Source organism: Pseudophryne corroboree, chromosome 9, assembly GCF_028390025.1.
Source record: "Pseudophryne corroboree isolate aPseCor3 chromosome 9, aPseCor3.hap2, whole genome shotgun sequence".
NCBI lineage: Eukaryota > Metazoa > Chordata > Amphibia > Anura > Myobatrachidae > Pseudophryne > Pseudophryne corroboree.
The window spans coordinates 450,024,134-450,045,670 of NC_086452.1; the positions used below are offsets into that span (position 1 = coordinate 450,024,134).

The 21,537-nt window shown below is 48.7% G+C and overlaps 1 protein-coding gene across 1 annotated transcript in view; it reads left to right on the plus strand.

Moving 5' to 3' along the window:
- The window catches only part of CHCHD4 (coiled-coil-helix-coiled-coil-helix domain containing 4), a 37,502-nt gene extending 21,427 nt beyond the window's left edge, over positions 1-16,075 (plus strand). The window contains exon 3 of the mRNA XM_063941185.1: positions 15,160-16,075. Coding sequence (XP_063797255.1) covers positions 15,160-15,470 — 311 coding nt within the window. The 3' untranslated portion in view covers positions 15,471-16,075. The remainder of the gene's footprint in view (positions 1-15,159) is intronic.
- The last annotated feature ends 5,462 nt before the right edge of the window (positions 16,076-21,537 follow it).

Consider the following 21,537-nt stretch of genomic DNA (forward strand, 5'->3'; position numbering starts at 1 on the left):
GAGGATCCGTGGCCTCTACCTCTAAGACGGGACCTGCTTCAGCAGGGACCGTGTCTATTCCAAGACTTACCGCAGCTGCGTTTGACGGCATGGCGGTTGAACGCCGAATTCTAAAGGAAAAAGGCATTCCGGAAGAGGTCATTCCTACACTGGTAAAAGCCAGGAAGGAGGTGACTGCACAACATTATCACCGCATTTGGAGAAAATATGTTGCGTGGTGTGAGGCCAGGAAGGCCCCCACGGAGGAATTTCAACTGGGTCGATTCCTACATTTCCTGCAAACAGGATTATCTATGGGCCTCAAATTGGGGTCCATTAAGGTTCAAATTTCGGCCCTGTCGATTTTCTTCCAGAAAGAATTGGCTTCAGTTCCTGAAGTCCAGACTTTTGTAAAAGGAGTACTACATATACAGCCCCCGGTTGTGCCCCCAGTGGCACCGTGGGATCTTAATGTAGTCTTGGATTTTCTCAAATCCCATTGGTTTGAGCCTCTCAAATCGGTGGAGCTGAAGTATCTCACATGGAAAGTAACCATGCTACTGGCCCTGGCTTCAGCCAGGAGAGTATCAGAATTGGCGGCTTTATCATATAAGAGCCCATATCTGATTTTCCATACGGACAGGGCAGAACTGCGGACGCGTCCTCATTTTCTGCCTAAGGTGGTGTCAGCGTTTCACCTGAACCAGCCTATTGTGGTGCCTGCGGCTACTAACGAGTTGGAGGATTCCAAGTTGTTGGACGTGGTCCGGGCATTGAAAATATATATTTCAAGAACGGCGGGAGTCAGAAAGTCTGACTCACTGCTTATATTGTATGCACCCAACAAGATGGGTGCTCCTGCTTCTAAGCAGATGATTGCTCGTTGGATTTGTAGCACAATTCAACTTGCACAATCTGTGGCAGGCTTGCCACAACCTAAATCTGTCAAGGCCCATTCCACAAGGAAAGTGGGCTCATCCTGGGCGGCTGCCCGGGGAGTCTCGGCATTACAACTCTGCCGAGCTGCTACTTGGTCAGGGGCAAATACGTTTGCAAAATTCTACAAATTTGATACCCTGGCTGAGGAGGACCTTGAGTTCTCTCATTCGGTGCTGCAGAGTCATCCGCACTCTCCCGCCCGTTTGGGAGCTTTGGTATAATCCCCATGGTCCTGACGGAGTCCCCAGCATCCACTTAGGACGTTAGAGAAAATAAGAATTTACTTACCGATAATTCTATTTCTCGTAGTCCGTAGTGGATGCTGGGCGCCCATCCCAAGTGCGGATTGTCTGCAATACTTGTACATAGTTATTGTTACAAAAAAATCGGGTTGTTATTGTTGTGAGCCGTCTGTTCAGAGGCTCCTACGTTTGTCATACTGTTAACTGGGTTCAGATCACAAGTTATACGGTGTGATTGGTGTGGCTGGTATGAGTCTTACCCGGGGTTCAATATCCTTCCTTATTGTGTACGCTCGTCCGGGCACAGTATCCTAACTGAGGCTTGGAGGAGGGTCATAGGGGGAGGAGCCAGTACACACCACCTGATCCTAAAGCTTTATTTTTGTGCCCTGTCTCCTGCGGAGCCGCTATTCCCCATGGTCCTGACGGAGTCCCCAGCATCCACTACGGACTACGAGAAATAGAATTATCGGTAAGTAAATTCTTATTTTTGCGGCTGTTTATATACGTTCCTGTGAGCATTTTTAACAGTTACCATACGAGAAGAGAAAACTTGTATGTTATGACAAGTTATATCCGTTATCCATTGAGTAAGGATTGGGAAATGGCCAGCGGAACCGTCGCCTACATAACATAGAGGAGACCAGGCGCAACCAATAGTTATAACTCTGCAGCTTCTCATTCATATGAACCAGTGACATCACTGAGGCATCGAGTGCCGGGTGCCACAGTGATGTCACTAGTTTCTGGGGAAATGGTACCGCCCACAAAATGGCCGCTTCCAGTGACCCTAAACCATCAAAATCTTTCTGACTCATTGCTAAAAGTATTCAGTGTAAGAAATATACACAATGTTTTTTTTTTTTTGTTCCGATAACGTCCGTGGACTGTTGTTTCCCATGGAGAGTTGTATTTTGGTCAAGGGACTTGTTTCCAAGGGTTGCAGTCAGGTTTTGAAGGGTTAATGCCATCTTTTATTGGCTGACTGCTCCTGAAAAGACTGGTGTCACAGCCGGACAGCAGCTGGCAGTGAGACATGAATAGTTGAATTCATCCTGCCTTTCACTCGTATTAGGGGGGGGCTAGGGAGCGGGAGACATTGTCTAAAGCTGACACTGACCTAAAAAAAAAATTGCCCGGCATTACAGTGCTTTGTGCGTAGGGTGGCGAGCATTATGTCACCGGCAACCTTAGCAGCGGGTCAGTGGGGACTACTATAGGGCATTGAAGGGCATCCTGGATCACATAGCCCCTCCCTCCACTGGAGGATGTAGAACGTAGGTGGGACCACGTACTGTCACCAGGGCTGTCTCGTGTCCAAGCTCTGTATTGCCGTTCCAGTGTGATTAGTTGGTGCAGTGAAACACTGAAGAATAATATGTGGAGGCTCGGTAAAGTTAGCAGCAGGGGTTTCCATATGTTGCGTATTATCCCTTTAATTCTTATTCAGTTTGCTCTTTTCCAAAAAGAGATGGGGGGGGGGGGGGGGGGTACAAAGCACCGCCATCTTTCGGCTGTTCTGGCCATGGGATCTAAAAGGGCAGTAATATTAAAATGCAAAAACAGGAGTGTGTTGCATGTAATGTGATTGCAGTTTTAAACCTCATGGCCAGAAACGTTGACGCTTATACCCCTTTTCCACTAGCTTTTTTAAACACGGGTAAATGTGCGGGGGCGCGCATTTACCCGTGTTTTTCCCTAGTGGAAAAAGGTTCCCCGGCAAATTCCCGGATCAAGTGATCCGGGAATCCTACCCGGGTAGCTAGCCGGGTTGAACACGTGTTCAACCCGGCTAGCTGTCTAGTGGCTCCCGTTCACAGTGCATAGGGAGGGCGGCACTGGGAGATCATGTGATCTCCCAGCGCCGCCCCTGCCGCGTCACTAGCGCCTCACCAACCGGGCAATTGCCGGGTTGGTGAGCGCTGTCTGCAGGGGGCTGTAGCACGGGTCGCGACCCGGGCTACACTAGTGGAAAAGGGGTATTAGTAAATATAACCCGTTATATTTATTTCTCTAACGTCCTAGTGGATGCTGGGAACTCCGTAAGGACCATGGGGAATAGCGGGCTCCGAAGGAGGCTGGGCACTCTAGAAAGATCTTAGACTACCTGGTGTGCACTGGCTCCTCCCACTATGACCCTCCTCCAAGCCTCAGTTAGATTTCGTGCCCGGCCGAGGTTGGATGCACACTAGGGGCTCTCCTGAGCTCTTAGAAAGTTATAGTCTGAGAATTTGTTATTTCTCTATCGTCCTAGTGGATGCTGGGGTTCCTGAAAGGACCATGGGGAATAGCGGCTCCGCAGGAGACAGGGCACAAAAAGTAAAGCTTTTTCCGATCAGGTGGTGTGCACTGGCTCCTCCCCCTATGACCCTCCTCCAGACTCCAGTTAGATTTTTGTGCCCGGCCGAGAAGGGTGCAATCTAGGTGGCTCTCCTAAAGAGCTGCTTAGAAAAAGTTTAGCTAGGTTTTTTATTTTACAGTGATGCCTGCTGGCAACAGGATCACTGCAGCGAGGGACTGAGGGGAGAAGGAGTCAACTCACCTGCGTGCAGGATGGATTGGCTTCTTGGCTACTGGACATCAAGCTCCAGAGGGACGATCACAGGTACAGCCTGGATGGTCACCGGAGCCACGCCGCCGGCCCCCTTGCAGATGCTGAAATCAGAAGAGGTCCAGAATCGGCGGCTGAAGACTCCTGCAGTCTTCAAAAGGTAGCGCACAGCACTGCAGCTGTGCGCCATTTTCCTCTCAGCACACTTCACACGGCAGTCACTGAGGGTGCAGGGCGCTGGGAGGGGGGCGCCCTGGGAGGCAAATGATTACCTATAATGGCTAAAAATACCTCACATATAGCCCTAGAGGCTATATGGAGATATTTAACCCCTGCCTAATGTTTCTAAATAGCGGGAGACGAGCCCGCCAGAAAAGGGGCGGGGCCTATCTCCTCAGCACACGGCGCCATTTCCTCTCACAGCTCCGCTGGTCAGGACGGCTCCCAAGTCTCTCCCCTGCACTGCACTACAGAAACAGGGTAAAACAGAGAGGGGGGGGCACATTTATGGCGATATTTGATATAACAAAGCAGCTATAAGGGAGCACTTATTATAAGGCTATCCCTGATATATATATAGCGCTTTTGGTGTGTGCTGGCAAACTCTCCCTCTGTCTCCCCAAAGGGCTAGTGGGTCCTGTCTTCGTTAGGAGCATTCCCTGTGTGTCTGCTGTGTGTCGGTACGTGTGTGTCGACATGTATGAGGACGATATTGGTGTGGAGGCGGAGCAATTGCCAAATATGAGGATGTCACCCCCTAGGGAGTCGACACCAGAATGGATGCCTTTATTTATGGAACTACGGGATAGTGTCAACACGCTAAAGCAGTCGTTTGACGACATGAGGCGGCCGGACAATCAATTAGTGCCTGTCCAGGCGACTCAAACACCGTCAGGGGCTGTAAAACGCCCTTTGCCTCAGTCGGTCGACACAGACCCAGACACAGGCGATGACTCCAGTGGTGACGGTGACGAATCAACCGTATTTTCCAGTAGGGCCACACGTTATATGATTTTGGCAATGAAGGAGGCGTTACATTTAGCTGATACTACAGGTACCACTAAACAGGGTATTATGTGGGGTATGAAAAAACTACCTATAGTTTTTCCTGAATCAGAAGAATTAAATGACGTGTGTAATGAAGCGTGGGTTGCCCCTGATAAAAAGCTGATAATTTCAAAGAAATTATTGGCATTATACCCTTTCCCGCCAGAGGTTAGGGAGCGCTGGGAAACACCTCCTAGGGTGGACAAGGCGCTAACACGCTTATCTAAACAAGTGGCGTTACCCTCTCCTGAGACGGCCGCACTTAAAGATCCATCAGATAGGAGGATGGAAAATATCCAGAAAAGTATATACACACATGCAGGTGTTATACTACGACCAGCTGTAGCGACTGCCTGGATGGGCAGTGCTGGGGTAGTTTGGTCAGAGTCCCTGATTGAAAATATTGATACCCTGGACAGGGACAATATTTTACTGTCGTTAGAACAAATAAAGGATGCATTTCTTTATATGCGTGATGCACAGAGGGATATCTGCACACTGGCATCACGGGTAAGTGCTATGTCCATTTCGGCCAGAAGAGCTTTATGGACGCGACAGTGGACAGGCGATGCGGATTCAAAACGGCATATGGAAGTTTTGCCGTATAAAGGGGAGGAGTTATTTGGAGTCGGTCTATCAGATTTGGTGGCCACGGCTACAGCCGGGAAATCCACCTTTCTACCTCAAGTCACTCCCCAACAGAAAAAGGCACCGACTTTTCAACCGCAGCCCTTTCGTTCCTTTAAAAATAAGAGAGCAAAGGGCTATTCATATCTGCCACGAGGCAAAGGTAGAGGGAAGAGACAGCAACACGCAGCTCCTTCCCAGGAACAGAAGCCCTCCCCGGCTTCTACAAAAGCCTCAGCATGACGCTGGGGCTTCTCAAGCGGACTCGGGGACGGTGGGCGGTCGTCTCAAAAATTACAGCGCGCAGTGGGCTCACTCGCAGGTAGATCCCTGGATCCTGCAGATAATATCTCAAGGGTACAGGTTGGAATTAGAGACAGATCCACCTCGCCGTTTCCTGAAGTCTGCGTTACCAACGTCCCCCTCCGAAAGGGAGACGGTTTTGGAAGCCATTCACAAGCTGTACTCTCAGCAGGTGATAGTCAAGGTACCTCTTCTACAACAAGGGAAGGGGTATTATTCCACTCTTTTTGTGGTACCGAAGCCAGATGGCTCGGTAAGGCCTATTCTAAATCTGAAGTCCTTGAACCTGTACATAAAGAAGTTCAAGTTCAAAATGGAGTCACTCAGAGCAGTGATAGCGAACCTGGAAGAGGGGGACTTTATGGTATCCTTGGACATCAAGGATGCGTATCTCCACGTTCCAATTTACCCCTCACACCAGGGGTACCTCAGGTTCGTTGTACAAAACTGTCACTATCAGTTTCAGACGCTGCCGTTCGGATTGTCCACGGCACCTCGGATCTTTACAAAGGTAATGGCCGAGATGATGATTCTTCTTCGAAGAAAAGGCGTATTAATTATCCCATACTTGGACGATCTCCTAATAAGGGCGAGGTCCAGAGAACAGCTAGAGATGGGATTAGCACTGTCTCAAGAAGTGCTAAAACAGCACGGGTGGATTCTGAATATTCCAAAATCCCAGTTAATACCGACAACTCGTCTGCTGTTCCTAGGGATGATTCTGGACACGGTTCAGAAAAAGGTTTTTCTCCCGGAGGAAAAAGCCAAGGAGTTATCCGAGCTTGTCAGGAACCTCCTAAAACCAGGAAAGGTGTCTGTACATCAATGCACAAGAGTCCTGGGAAAAATGGTGGCTTCTTACGAAGCAATTCCATTCGGCAGATTCCACGCAAGAATTTTCCAAAGGGATCTGTTGGACAAATGGTCAGGGTCGCATCTTCAGATGCACCTACGGATAACCCTGTCTCCAAGGACAAGGGTGTCTCTTCTGTGGTGGTTGCAGAGTCCTCATCTATTGGAGGGCCGCAGATTCGGCATACAGGATTGGATCCTGGTGACCACGGACGCCAGCCTGAGAGGCTGGGGAGCAGTCACACAAGGAAGAAACTTCCAGGGAGTATGGACAAGCCTGGAAACGTCTCTTCACATAAACATTCTGGAACTAAGAGCAATATACAATGCTCTAAGCCAGGCAGAACCTCTGCTTCAGGGAAAACCGGTGTTGATCCAGTCGGACAACATCACGGCAGTCGCCCATGTGAACAGACAGGGCGGCACAAGAAGCAGGAGTGCAATGGCAGAAGCTGCAAGGATTCTTCGCTGGGCAGAGAATCATGTGATAGCACTGTCAGCAGTGTTCATCCCGGGAGTGGACAACTGGGAAGCAGACTTCCTCAGCAGACACGATCTTCACCCGGGAGAGTGGGGACTTCATCCAGAAGTCTTCCACATGCTGGTAACCCGTTGGGAAAGACCAATGGTGGACATGATGGCGTCTCGCCTCAACAAAAAACTGGACAGGTATTGCGCCAGGTCAAGAGATCCGCAGGCAATAGCTGTGGACGCGCTGGTAACGCCTTGGGTGTACCAGTCGGTGTATGTGTTTCCTCCTCTGCCTCTCATACCAAAAGTATTGAGAATTATACGGCAAAGAGGCGTAAGAACGATACTAGTGGTTCCGGATTGGCCAAGAAGGACTTGGTACCCGGAACTTCAAGAGATGATCACGGAAGATCCGTGGCCTCTACCTCTAAGGAGGGACTTGCTTCAGCAGGGTCCCTGTCTGTTTCAAGACTTACCGCGGCTGCGTTTGACGGCATGGCGGTTGAACGCCGGATCCTAATGGAAAAAGGCATGCCGGAAGAAGTCATTCCTACTTTGATTAAAGCAAGGAAAGAAGTAACCGTGCAACATTATCACCGAATTTGGCGAAAATATGTTGCGTGGTGCGAAGATCGGAGTGCTCCGACGGAGGAATTTCAACTGGGTCGATTCCTACATTTCCTGCAATCAGGATTGTCTATGGGTCTCAAATTGGGATCTATTAAGGTTCAAATTTCGGCCCTGTCGATTTTCTTTCAAAAAGAATTGGCTTCAGTCCCTGAAGTCCAGACCTTTGTTAAGGGTGTGCTGCATATACAGCCCCCTGTGGTGCCTCCAGTGGCACCGTGGGATCTCAATGTAGTTTTGGATTTTCTAAAATCTCATTGGTTTGAACCACTAAATAAGGTGGATTTGAAGTATCTCACTTGGAAAGTGACCATGCTTCTAGCCCTGGCTTCTGCCAGGAGAGTGTCAGAATTGGCAGCTTTATCTTACAAAAGCCCATATCTGATTTTCCATTCGGACAGGGCAGAACTGCGGACTCGTCCGCATTTTCTCCCTAAGGTGGTGTCAGCATTTCATCTGAACCAGCCTATTGTAGTGCCTGCGGCTACAAGTGACTTGGAGGACTCCAAGTTACTGGACGTTGTCAGAGCATTAAAAATATATATTGCAAGAACAGCTGGAGTCAGAAAATCTGACTCGTTGTTTATATTGTATGCACCCAACAAGATGGGTGCTCCTGCGTCTAAGCAGACGATTGCTCGTTGGATCTGTAGCACAATCCAACTTGCACATTCTGTGGCAGGCCTACCACAGCCTAAATCTGTAAAGGCCCACTCCACAAGGAAGGTGGGCTCATCTTGGGCGGCTGCCCGAGGGGTCTCGGCATTACAACTTTGCCGAGCAGCTACGTGGTCAGGGGAGAACACGTTTGTAAAATTTTACAAATTTGATACTCTGGCTCAGGAGGACCTGGAGTTCTCTCATTCGGTGCTGCAGAGTCATCCGCACTCTCCCGCCCGTTTGGGAGCTTTGGTATAATCCCCATGGTCCTTTCAGGAACCCCAGCATCCACTAGGACGATAGAGAAAATAAGATTTTACTTACCGATAAATCTATTTCTCGGAGTCCGTAGTGGATGCTGGGCGCCCATCCCAAGTGCGGATTATCTGCATAAATTGTACATAGTTATTGTTAACTAATTCGGGTTATTGTTGAAGGAAGCCATCTTTCAGAGGCTCCGCTGTTATCATACTGTTAACTGGGTTTAGATCACAAGTTGTACGGTGTGATTGGTGTGGCTGGTATGAGTTTTACCCGGGATTCAAAATCCTCCCTTATTGTGTACGCTCGTCCGGGCACAGTACCTAACTGGAGTCTGGAGGAGGGTCATAGGGGGAGGAGCCAGTGCACACCACCTGATCGGAAAAAGCTTTACTTTTTGTGCCCTGTCTCCTGCGGAGCCGCTATTCCCCATGGTCCTTTCAGGAACCCCAGCATCCACTACGGACTCCGAGAAATAGATTTATCGGTAAGTAAAATCTTATTTTTCAGTGAGACCTGCTGGCAACAGGCTCACTGCAGCGAGGGACTAAGGGGAGAAGAAGCGAACTCGCCTGCTTGCAGCCGGATTGGGCTTCTTAGGCTACTGGACACCATTAGCTCCAGAGGGATCGACCGCAGGCCCAGCCTTGATGTTCGGTCCCGGAGCCGCGCCGCCGTCCCCCTTACAGAGCCAGAAGCAAGAAGATGGTCCGGAAAATCGGCGGCATGAAGACTCTGTCTTCACCAAGGTAGCGCACAGCACTGCAGCTGTGCGCCATTGCTCCTCTCACACACTTCACACTCCGGTCACTGAGGGTGCAGGGCGCTGGGGGGGGCGCCCTGAGGCAGCAATAAAAACACCTTGGCTGGCTAAAATACCTCAATATATGGCCCCAGGGGCTATATATGAGGTAAATACCCCTGCCAGAATTCCATAAAAAACGGGAGAATAGGCCGCGAAAAAGGGGCGGAGCCTATCTCCTCAGCACACTGGCGCCATTTTTCCCTCACAGCTCGGCTGGAGGGAAGCTCCCTGGCTCTTCCCTGCACAGTAAGAGGGAAAAGAGAGGGGGGGCATTAAAATTGGCACTGTATACAGTATATTATATAAAAGCTATTAGGGACATAACTCAGTTAGTCCCTGTATATATATAGCGCTCTGGTGTGTGCTGGCATACTCTTACTCTGTCCCCCCAAAGGGCTTTTGTGGGTCCTGTCCTCGTTTAGAGCATTCCCTGTGTGTCTGCGGTGTGTCGGTACGGCTGTGTCGACATGTTGAATGAGGAGGCTTATATGGTGACAGAACAGATGCCGATATATGTGATGTCGCCCCCTGTGGGGCCGACACCAGAGTGGATGGATAGGTGAAAGGTATTAACCGACAGTGTCAACTCCTTACATAAAAGGGTGGATGACGTAACAGCTGTGGGACAGCCGGCTTCGCAGCCCGCGCCTGCCCAGGCGTCTCAAAGGCCATCAGGGGCTCAAAAACGCCCGCTCTCTCAGATGGCAGACACAGATGTCGACACGGAGTCTGACTCCAGTGTCGACAAGGTGGAGACATATACACAATCCACTAGGAACATCCGTGACGTGATCCCGGCAATAAAAAATGTGTTATACATTTCTGACTTTAACCCAAGCACCTCTAAAAATGGGTTTTAGGTTTGGGGAGAAAAAACAGGCAGTGTTTTGTTCCCCCATCAGATGAATAAATGAAGTGTGTGAAAGCGTGGGTTCCCCCGTTAAGAAACTGGTAATTTATAAAAAGTTACTGATGGCGTACCCTTTCCCGCCAGGTGGATAAGTTACGCTGGGAGATATCCCCTAGGGTGGATAAGGCGCTCACACGTTTGTCAAAAAAGGTGGCACTGCCGTCTTAGGATACGGCCACTTTAATAGGTACCTGTTGATAAAAAACAGGAGGCTATCCTGAAGTCTGTATTTACACACTCAGGTACTAGACTGAGACCTGCAGATAGTGCTGCTGCAGCGTGGTCGGTGACCCTGTCAAACAGGGATACTAGTTGGCAAACATAAAAACATATTAAAGACGTCGTCTTATATATGGGGGATGCACAGAGGGATATTTTGCCGGCTGGCATCCAAAATAAATGTAATGTCCATTCTGTCAGGAGGGTATTAGAGACCTGTCACTGGACAGGTGATGCTGACTTAAAAAGCGCATAGAGAGCCTTATAAGGGTGAGGAATTATTTGGGGATGGTCTCTGGGACCTCGTATCCACAGCAACTGCTGGGAAGAAATAATTTTACCTCAGGTTTCCTCACAGACAAAGGTACAGTCCTTTCGGCTTCAGAAAAGCAAGCGGGTCAAATGGCGCTTCCTTTCTGTACAGAGACAAGGGTAGAGGGAAAAAAGCTGCACCAGTCAGCCTGTTCCCAGAATCAAGATTCTTCCCCCGCCTCCTGTGAGGCCACACCATGACGCGGGTGCTCCACAGGTGTAGCCAGGTACGGTGGGGGGCCGTCTCAAAAATTTCAGCAATTAGTGGGCTCGCTCACAGGTGGATCCCTGTTTCTTTCAAGTAGTATTTCAGGGGTACAAGCTGGAATTCGAGATGTCTCCCCCCAGCCGTTTCCTAAAATATGCCTTGCTGACAACTCCCTCAGGCAGGGAGGCTGTGCTAGAGGCAATTAATAAGCGGTATTCCCAGCAGGTAATACTCAAGGTGCCCCTACTTCAACAAGGACGGGGTTACTATTCCACACGGGTTGGGGTACCGAAACCGCATGGTTCGGTGTGACCCATTTTATATTTAAAATCCTTGAACACAAAAATTCAAGTTCAAGATGGAATCGCTCAGGGCGGTTATTCCAAGCCTGGACGAGGGGGATTACATGGTATCCTGGGACATCAAGGATGCTTACCTGCATGTCCCCATTTACCATCCTCGCCAGGAGTACCTCAGATTTGTGGTACAGGATTACCATTACCAAGTCCAGACACTGCCGTTTGGACTGTACATGGCACCGAGGGTGTTTTATCAAGGTAATGGCCGAAATGTTGATACTCCTTCAAAAAAAGGGAGTTGTAATTATCCCGTACTTGGACAATCTCGTTATAAGGGCGAAGTCCAAGGAGCAGTTGGTAGTCGGGGTAGCACTATTTTGGAAAGTGCTACAACAGCATGGTTGGATTCTAAACAGTCCAAAGTCACAGCTGGTTCCTATGACACGTCTACTGTTCCTGGGGATGGTTCTGGACATAAACCAGAAATAGTGTTTCTCCCGGAGGAGAAAGCCAAGGAGTTGTCATCTCTAGTCAGAGACCTCCTGAAGCCAAAATAGGTAGCGGTGCATCATTGCACGCGAGTCCTGGGAAAAATGGTAGCTTCCTACGAAGCAATCCCATTAGGCAGGTTCCATACAAGAACTTTTCAGAGGGACCTGTTGGACAAGTGGTCCGGATCGCATCTTCCGATGCATAGGCTGATAACCCTGTCTCCAAGGACCAGGGTATCTCTACTGTGGTGGCTGCAGAGTGCCCATCTTCAAGAGGGCCGCAGGTTCGGCATACAGGACTAGGTCCTAGTGACCATGGATTCCAGCCTTTGAGGCTGGGAGGCAGTCACACAGGGAAGAAATTTCCAGGGACTTTGGTCAAGTCAGGTTATTTCCCTACACATAAATATTCTGGACCTGAGGGCCATTTACAATGCCCTGAGGCCGGCAAGGCCTCTGCTTCAAAACCAGCCGGTACTGATCCAATCAGACAACATCACGGCAGTCGCCCATGTAAACCAACAGGGCGGCACAAGAAGCAGGATGGCGATGGCAGAAGCAACAAGGATTCTCCGATAGGCGGAAAATCATGTGTTAGCACTGTCAGCAGTGTTCATTCCCGGAGTGGACAACTGGGAAGCAGATCTTCTCAACAGACACGACCTCCACCCGGGAGAATGGGGACTTCCTCCAGAAGTCTTCCAATAGGATTGTACACCATTGGGAAAGGCCACAGGTGGACATGATGGCGTCCCGCCTCAACAAAAAGCTATAAAAGATATTGCACCGGGTCAAGGGACCCTCAGGCGATAGCTATGGACGCTCTGGTAACACCGTGGGTGTACCAGTCGGTTTATGTGTTCTCCCCTCTGCCTCTCATACCAAAGGTACTGAGAATAATAAGAAGGCGAGGAGTAAGAACGATACTCGTGGATGGCCAAGAAGAGCTTGGTACCCAGAACTTCAAGAATTTATATCAGAGGACCCATGGCCTCTGCCACTCAGACAGGACCTGCGGCAGCAGGGGCCCTGTCTGTTCCAAGACTTACCGCAGCTGCGTTTGTCGGCATGGCGGTTGAACGCCGGATCCTGAAGGAAAAGGGCATTCCGGAGGAAGTCATTCCTACGCTTACTAAAGCCAGGAAAGAGGTTACAGCAACTCATTATCACCGCATATGGCGAAAATATGTTGCATGGTGTGAGGCCGAAAGGGCCCCAACAGAGGAATTTCAACTAGGTCGATTTCTGCATTTCCTGCAAGCAGGAGTGACTATGGGCCTTAAATTGGGTTCCATTAAGGTACAGATCTCGGCTCTGTCGATTTTCTTTCAAAAAGAACTAGCTTCAGTACCTGAAGTTCAGACATTTATAAAAGGAGTGCTGCAGAGTCAGCCCCCGTTTGTGCCTCCTGTGGCACCTTGGGATCTCAACGTGGTGTTGAGTTTCTTAAAATCACATTGGTTTGAACCACTAAAAACCGTGGATCTGAAATATCTCACGTGGAAGGTGGTTATGTTATTGGCCTTGGCTTCTGCCAGGCGTGTATCAAAGTTGGCGGCTTTGTCTTGTAAAAGCCCTTATTTGATTTTCCATATGGATAGGGCAGAATTGAGGACTCGTCCCCAGTTTCTCCCAAAGGTGGTGTCAGCGTTTCACCTGAACCAGCCTATTGTGGTGCCTAGGCTACTAGGGACTTGGAGGACTCCAAGTTGCTAGACGTTGTCAGGGCACTGAAAATATATGTTTCCAGAACGGCTAGAGTCAGAAAATCTGACTCGCTGTTTATCCTATATGCACCTAACAAGCTGGGTGCTCCTGCTTCTAAGCAGACTATTGCTCGTTGGATTTGTAGTACAATTCAGCTTGCACATACTGTGGCAGGCCTGCCACAGCCAAAATCTGTCAATGCCCATTCCACAAGGAAGGTGGGCTCATCTTGGGCGGCTGCCCGAGAGGTCTCGGCTTTACAACTTTGCCGAGCAGCTACTTGGTCAGGGGCAAACACGTTTGCAAAAATTCTACAAATTTGATACCCTGGCTGAGGAGGACCTGGAGTTCTCTCATTCAGTGCTGCAGAGTCATCCGCACTCTCCCGCCCGTTTGGGAGCTTTGGTATAATCCCCATGGTCCTTACGGAGTTCCCAGCATCCACTAGGACGTTAGAGAAAATAAGAATTTACTCACCGGTAATTCTATTTCTCGTAGTCCGTAGTGGATGCTGGGCGCCCATCCCAAGTGCGGTTTATCTGCAATACTTGTACATAGTTATGGTTAACTAAATCAGGTTATTGTTGAGCCATCTGTTGAGAGGCTCTATTGTTTCATACTGTTAACTGTGTTTCATATCACGAGTTGTACGGTGTGATTGGTGTGGCTGGTATGAGTCTTACCCGGGATTCAAAATCCTTCCTTATTGTGTACGCTCGTCCGGGCACAGTACCTAACTGAGGCTTGGAGGAGGGTCATAGTGGGAGGAGCCAGTGCACACCAGGTAGTCTAAGATCTTTCTAGAGTGCCCAGCCTCCTTCGGAGCCCGCTATTCCCCATGGTCCTTACGGAGTTCCCAGCATCCACTACGGACTACGAGAAATAGAATTACCGGTGAGTAAATTCTTATTTTTTATTCATTTATGAAGAAGGAATTTGTACCAAGCAATTTTATTGTATATCGTTTGTAGAAATTCAGATGAGCTTTTTTGCACTGGTAGAAGGACAGATTGCCCTGAAATGAAAGCCTTGTTTTTTGTTTAGTTGGATTATTTTACAGATCTCTTCAGATTAATAAACACTGCCACAAGTTCCCATCGACCTATAGGTACAAATCATTATGATATGACGCGGTTGGTACAGTATGGCACATTAAGTGGACTAATATCCACAGAGCAGTTCTGTGTTGTATCCAAGAGCAACCATCAAACTAATTTAGCCCAGATATGACTGCCAGATATACAAAGCATTGGGGCCCATATCGAACAGCCTGCCTGCGAGTGTCCGGCATCGGCGGCAATTGCGGTGATTTAAATCGTTTTAAAAGGCAAAATCAACCCGAGTTGCAGGCTATTACATTTGGGCTGTGGCGTTATAATGACGTGTTCAATCTAATGGGCGCATATGTCTGTCGTTTTGCGGAGCAATGCCAAAATGGAGATTGCATTTGGTGGAGAGACTGTATTAAAAATAAAATTAGATTAATGGATGGATAGGGTGACGTTATATATATATATATATATATATATATATATATATATATATATACATATACATATACATATACATATACATGAGGCTGTATATTGCTATGTATTTCTCTTCTAACTTTAGCTTTTCTATTTGGTTTCCCTTCTGTGGTTCCGCAGGGTTGATCCTACCAAATGGAGACATTAACTGGAATTGCCCTTGCCTGGGAGGAATGGCCAGCGGGCCGTGCGGGGAGCAGTTCAAAGCCGCCTTCTCCTGCTTTCATTACAGCGAGGAGGAAATCAAAGGCTCCGACTGCCTGGACCAGTTCCGAGCGATGCAGGAGTGCATGCAGAAATACCCCGACCTTTACCCGCAGGAAGACGATGAAGAGGCCAACAAAGACAAGCGAGGGCACGAACCGGAGCCGGGATCCACGGAGCCGGAACCTACAGAGGCTGCACCTGTCGAGGAGAAGGAATCCAGCTAATGCAGGGGAGGAGGCAGCCGCCTCCTAGATCTTTTGACACCACCATCACCACCTTTCTACGGACTACAGAATGCAGATATGTGCTGCCCCTCTGCCAGCATGTATGCACCGTGGTATATAGATAAAGCCCCAGACTGACGGGGATGAGAGAGGCACGTGACTCCTACTCTGAGACCATTTCTGATCACTCGCATCTTATCAATGTATCCGACTGTCCTGAAATAAGCTGGGGGGGGGACAAATCCGTGTATAGGTTAATACTCTATAAAGGTTAGCATTCTTCTTGGATGATCGGTCCTGAAGCGCTTTCTGGTCTTCTGTTCATTAAATCGGGTCGCAGCAGGCGGTACCTTGGGTAAAGGGATTAATTGCTACTCTTCATGTTTTCAGATAATATCTCACAGACATTATAGAGAAATGATGCGCCGCTAATTGGTAGATTCCTAGTATACACTGTACTGTACCTTCTCCTCCGTGCCTACAACCTACAATTCTACAATGCTGATTCTGTTCCCCAAACATGCACTGAGTCTCCAGCCTGCTCTCACGCTCCGGATCACATGCAGAGTGTGTTACTTGAATATATTAAATACCTTTTTACCTTGTTCCTGTATTCCAGATTTTTTTTTTTTTTTTTTTTTGTTAAGCTTATAACTTTATCGATCGTCCAGGGAAATACACAGTTCTAGCTTTTCATTTAGGAAGCTATAGTCTGGCTGCTTGGTGCTCTGTCAGTGGTCGATCAACCAGATTGCTGAGCGTATCGGTACATTTATTACCATTATCTGTTTATGTGGGTCATTGGCTCGACCCCATCTGGTGGATGATGGGATCAAATAGGTCGACATGTAAAATGTAGACACTTGAAAAGGTCAACACAAATTTCTCTATCGTCCTAGTGGATGCTGGGGTTCCTGAAAGGACCATGGGGAATAGCGGCTCCGCAGGAGACAGGGCACAAAAGTAAAGCTTTCCGATCAGGTGGTGTGCACTGGCACCTCCCCCTATGACCCTCCTCCAAGCCAGTTAGATTTTTGTGCCCGGCCGAGAAGGGTGCAATCTAGGTGGCTCTCCTAAAGAGCTGCTTAGAAAAGTTTAGCTTAGGTTTTTTATTTTACAGTGAGTCCTGCTGGCAACAGGATCACTGCAACGAGGGACTTAAGGGAGAAGAAGTGAACTCACCTGCGTGCAGGATGGATTGGCTTCTTGGCTACTGGACATCAGCTCCAGAGGGACGATCACAGGTACAGCCTGGATGGTCACCGGAGCCTTGCCGCCGGCCCCCTTGCAGATGCTGAAGTAAGAAGAGGTCCAGAATCGGCGGCAGAAGACTCCTCAGTCTTCTAAAGGTAGCGCACAGCACTGCAGCTGTGCGCCATTTTCCTCTCAGCACACTTCACACGGCAGTCACTGAGGGTGCAGGGCGCTGGGAGGGGGGCGCCCTGGGAGGCAAATGAATACCTATTTTGGCTAAAAATACCTCACATATAGCCTCCGGAGGCTATATGGAGATATTTAACCCCTGCCAGAATCCGTTAAGAGCGGGAGACGAGGCCGCCGAAAAAGGGGCGGGGCCTATCTCCTCAGCACACAGCGCCATTTTCCCTCACAGAAAGGCTGGAGGGAAGGCTCCCAGGCTCTCCCCTGCACTGCACTACAGAAACAGGGTTAAAACAGAGAGGGGGGGCACTAATTTGGCGTTAGAAATATATAAAAAAGATGCTATAAGGGAAAACACTTATATAAGGTTGTCCCTATATAATTATAGCGTTTTTGGTGTGTGCTGGTAAACTCTCCCTCTGTCTCTCCAAAGGGCTAGTGGGTCCTGTCCTCTATCAGAGCATTCCCTGTGTGTATGCTGTGTGTCGGTACGTGTGTGTCGACATGTATGAGGACGATGTTGGTGAGGAGGCGGAGCAATTGCCTGTAATGGTGATGTCACTCTCTAGGGAGTCGACACCGGAATGGATGGCTTATTTAGGCGGTCCAGACGTCTCAAAAACACCGTCAGGGGTTTTAAAACGCCCGTTTACTTTAGTCGGTCGACACAGACACAGACAGGGACACTGAATCCAGTGTCGACGGTGAATAAACAAACGTATTCCTTATTAGGGCCACACGTTAAAGGCAATGAAGGAGGTGTTTCATATTTCTGATACTACAAGTACCACAAAAGAGGGTATTATGTGGGATGTGAAAAAACTACCGTAGTTTTTCCTGAATCAGATAAATTAAATAAAGTGTGTGATGATGCGTGGGTTCCCCCCGATAGAAAATTATGGGCGGTATACCCTTTCCCGCCAGAAGTTAGGGCGCGTTGGGAAACACCCCTTAGGGTGGATAAGGCGCTCACACGCTTATCAAAACAAGTGGCGGTACCGTCTATAGATAGGGCCGTCCTCAAGGACCAGCTGACAGGAGGCTGGAAAATATCATAAAAAGTATATACACACATACTGGTGTTATACTGCGACCAGCGATCGCCTCAGCCTGGATGTGCAGAGCTGGGGTGGCTTGGTCGGATTCCCTGACTAAAAATATTGATACCCTTGACAGGGACAGTATTTTATTGACTATAGAGCATTTAAAGGATGCATTTCTATATATGCGAGATGCACAGAGGGATATTTGCACTCTGGCATCAAGAGTAAATGCGATGTCCATATCTGCCAGAAGATGTTATGGACACGACAGTGGTCAGGTGATGCAGATTCCAAACGGCACAAAGGTGTATTGCCGTATAAAGGAAGAGGAGTTATTTGGGGTCGGTCCATCGGACCTGGTGGCTACGGCAACTGCTGGAAAATCCGCCGTTTTTACCCTAAGTCACATCTCTGCAGAAAAAGACACCGTCTTTTCAGCCTCAGTCCTTTCGTCCCTATAAGATCATATCTGCCCAGGGATAGAGGAAAGGGAAGAAGACTGCAGCAGGCAGCCCATTCCCAGGAACAGAAGCGTTCCACCGCTTCTGACAAGTTCTCTGCATGGCGCTGAGACCGTACAGGACCCCTGGATCCTACAAGTAGTATCCCAGGGGTACAGATTGGAATGTCGAGACGTTTCCCCTTCGCAGGCTCCTGAAGTCTGCTTTACCAAGGTCTCCCTCCGACAAGGAGGCAGTATGGGAAAAAATTCACAAGCTGTATTCCCAGCAGGTGATAATTAAATTACCCCTCCTACTACAAGAAAAGGGGTATTATTCCACACTATATTGTGGTACTGAAGCCAGAAGGCTAGGTGAGATTTATTAAAAAATTTTTTTTGAACACTTACAAAGGTTCAAATCAAGATGGAGTCACTCAGAGCAGTGATAACGAACCAGGAAGAAGGGGACTATATAGTGTCCCGGGACATCAGGGATGCTTACCTCTATGTCCCAAATTTGCCCTTCTCACTAAGGGTACCTCAGGTTCGTGGTGCAGAACTGTCACTATCAGTTTCAGACGCTGCCGTTTGGATTGTCCACGGCACCCCGGGTCTTTACCAAGGTAATGGCCGAAATGATGATTCTTCTTCGAAGAAAAGGCGTCTTAATTATCCCTTACTTGGACGATCTCCTGATAAGGGCATAGTCCAGGGAACAGTTGGAGGTCGGAGTAGCACTATCTCGGATACTGCTACAACAGCACGGGTGGATTCTAAATATTCCAAAATCGCAGCTGATCCCGACGACACGTCTGCTGTGCCTAGGGATGATTCTGGACACAGTCCAGAAAAAGGTGTTTCTCCCGGAAGAGAAAGCCAGGGAGTTATCCGAGCTAGTCAGGAACCTCCTAAAAACAGTGCATCATTGCACAAGGGTGCTGGTAAAAATGGTGGCTTCCTACGAAGCAATTCCATTCGGCAGATTTCACGCAAGAACTTTTCAGTGGGATCTGCTGGACAAATGGTCCGGATCGCATCTTCAGATGCATCAGCGGATAACCCTATATCCAAGGACAAGGGTGTCTCTCCTGTGGTGGTTATAGAGTGCTCATCTTCTAGAGGGCCGCAGATTCGGCATTCAGGATTGGATGCTGGTGACCACGGAGCCCAGCCCGAGAGGCTGGGGAGCAGTCACACAAGGAAAAAATTTCCAGGGAGTGTGATCAAGTCTGGAGACTTTTCTCCACATAAATATACTGGAGCTAAGGGTAAATTTATAATGCTCTAAGCTTAGCAAGACCTCTGCTTCAAGGTCAGCCGGTATTGATCCAGTGGGAAAAACATCACGGCAGTCGCCCACGTAAACAGACAGGGCGACACAAGAAGCAGGAGGGCAATGGCAAAAACTGCAAGGACTTTTCGCTGGGCGGAAAATCATGTGATAGCACTGTCAGCAGTGTTTCATCCCGGGAATGGAAACTGGGAAGCAGACTTCCTCAGCAGGCACGACCTCCACCCGGGAGAGTGGAAACTTCATCGGGCAGTTTTTTCCACATGATTGTAAACCGTTGGAAAATACCAAAGGTGGACATGATGGCGTCCCGTCTGAACAAAAAACGGGACAGGTATTGCGCCAGGTCAAGAGACCCTCAGGCAATAGCTGTGGACGTTCTGGTAACACCGTGGGTGTACCAGTCGGTGTATGTGTTCCCTCCTCTGCTTCTCATACCTAAGGTGCTGAGAATTATAAGACGTAGAGGAGTAAGAACTATACTCATGGCTCCGGATTGGCCAAGAAGGACTTGGTACCCGGAACTTCAAGAGATGCTTACAGAGGTCTTATGGCCTCTGCCGCTAAGAAGGGACTTGCTTCAGCAAGTACCATGTCTGTTCCAAGACTTACCGCAGCTGCGTTTGTCGGCATGGCGGTGGAAAGCCGGATCCTAAGGGAAAAAGGCATTCCGGAAGAGGTCATTCCTACCCTGGTCAAAGCCAGAAAGGAGGTGACCGCACAACATTATCACCACATGTGGCGAAAATATGTTGCGTGGTGTGAGGCCAGGAAGGCCCCACAAAGAAATTTCAACTCGGTCGTTTCCTGCATTTCCTGCAAACAGGAGTGTCTATGGGCCTCAAATTGGGGTCCATTAAGGCTCAAATTTCGGCCCTGTCGATTTTCTTCCAGAAAGAATTGGCTTCAGTTCCTGAAGTCCAGAAGTTTGTCAAGGGAGTATTGCATATACAACCCCCTTTTGTGCCTCCAGTGGCACTGTGGGATCTCAACGTAGTTCTGGGATTCCTCAAATCACATTGGTTTAAAACCAGTCAAATCTGTGGATTTGAAGCATCTCACATGAAAAGTGACCATGCTCTTGGCCCTGGCCTGGACCAGGCGAGTGTCAAATTGGTGTTTTTTTCTCAAAAAAGCCCATATCTGTTTGTCCATTCGGACAGGGCAGAGCTGCGGACTCGTCCCCAGTTCTCTCCCTAAAGGTGGTGTCAGTGTTTCACCTGAACCAGTTTATTGTGTTGCCTTGCACCTACTAGGGACTTGGAGGACTCCAAGTTGCTAGATGTTGTCAGGGCCCTGAAAATATGTTCCAGGACGGCTGGAGTCAGGAAAACTGACTTGCTGTTATCCTGTATGCACCCAACAAACTGGGTGCTCTTGCTTCTAAGCAGACTATTGCTAGTTGGATGTGTAATACAATTCAGCTTGCACATTCTGTGGCAGGCCTGCCACAGCCAAAAATATGTAAATGCCCATTCCACAAGGAAGGTGGGCTCATCTTGGGCGGCTGCCCGAGGGGTCTCGGCTTTACAACTTTGCCGAGCAGCTACTTGGTCAGGGGCAAACACGTTTGCTAAATTCTACAAATTTGATACCCTGGCTAAGGAGGACCTGGAGTTCTCTCATTCGGTGCTGCAGAGTCATCCGCACTCTCCCGCCCGTTTGGGAGCTTTGGTATAATCCCCATGGTCCTTTCAGGAACCCCAGCATCCACTAGGACGATAGAGAAAATAAGAATTTACTTACCGATAATTCTATTTCTCGGAGTCCGTAGTGGATGCTGGGCGCCCATCCCAAGTGCGGATTATCTGCAATACTTGTACATAGTTACAAAAATCGGGTTATTATTGTTGTGAGCCATCTTTTCAGAGGCTCCGCTGTTATCATACTGTTAACTGGGTTTAGATCACA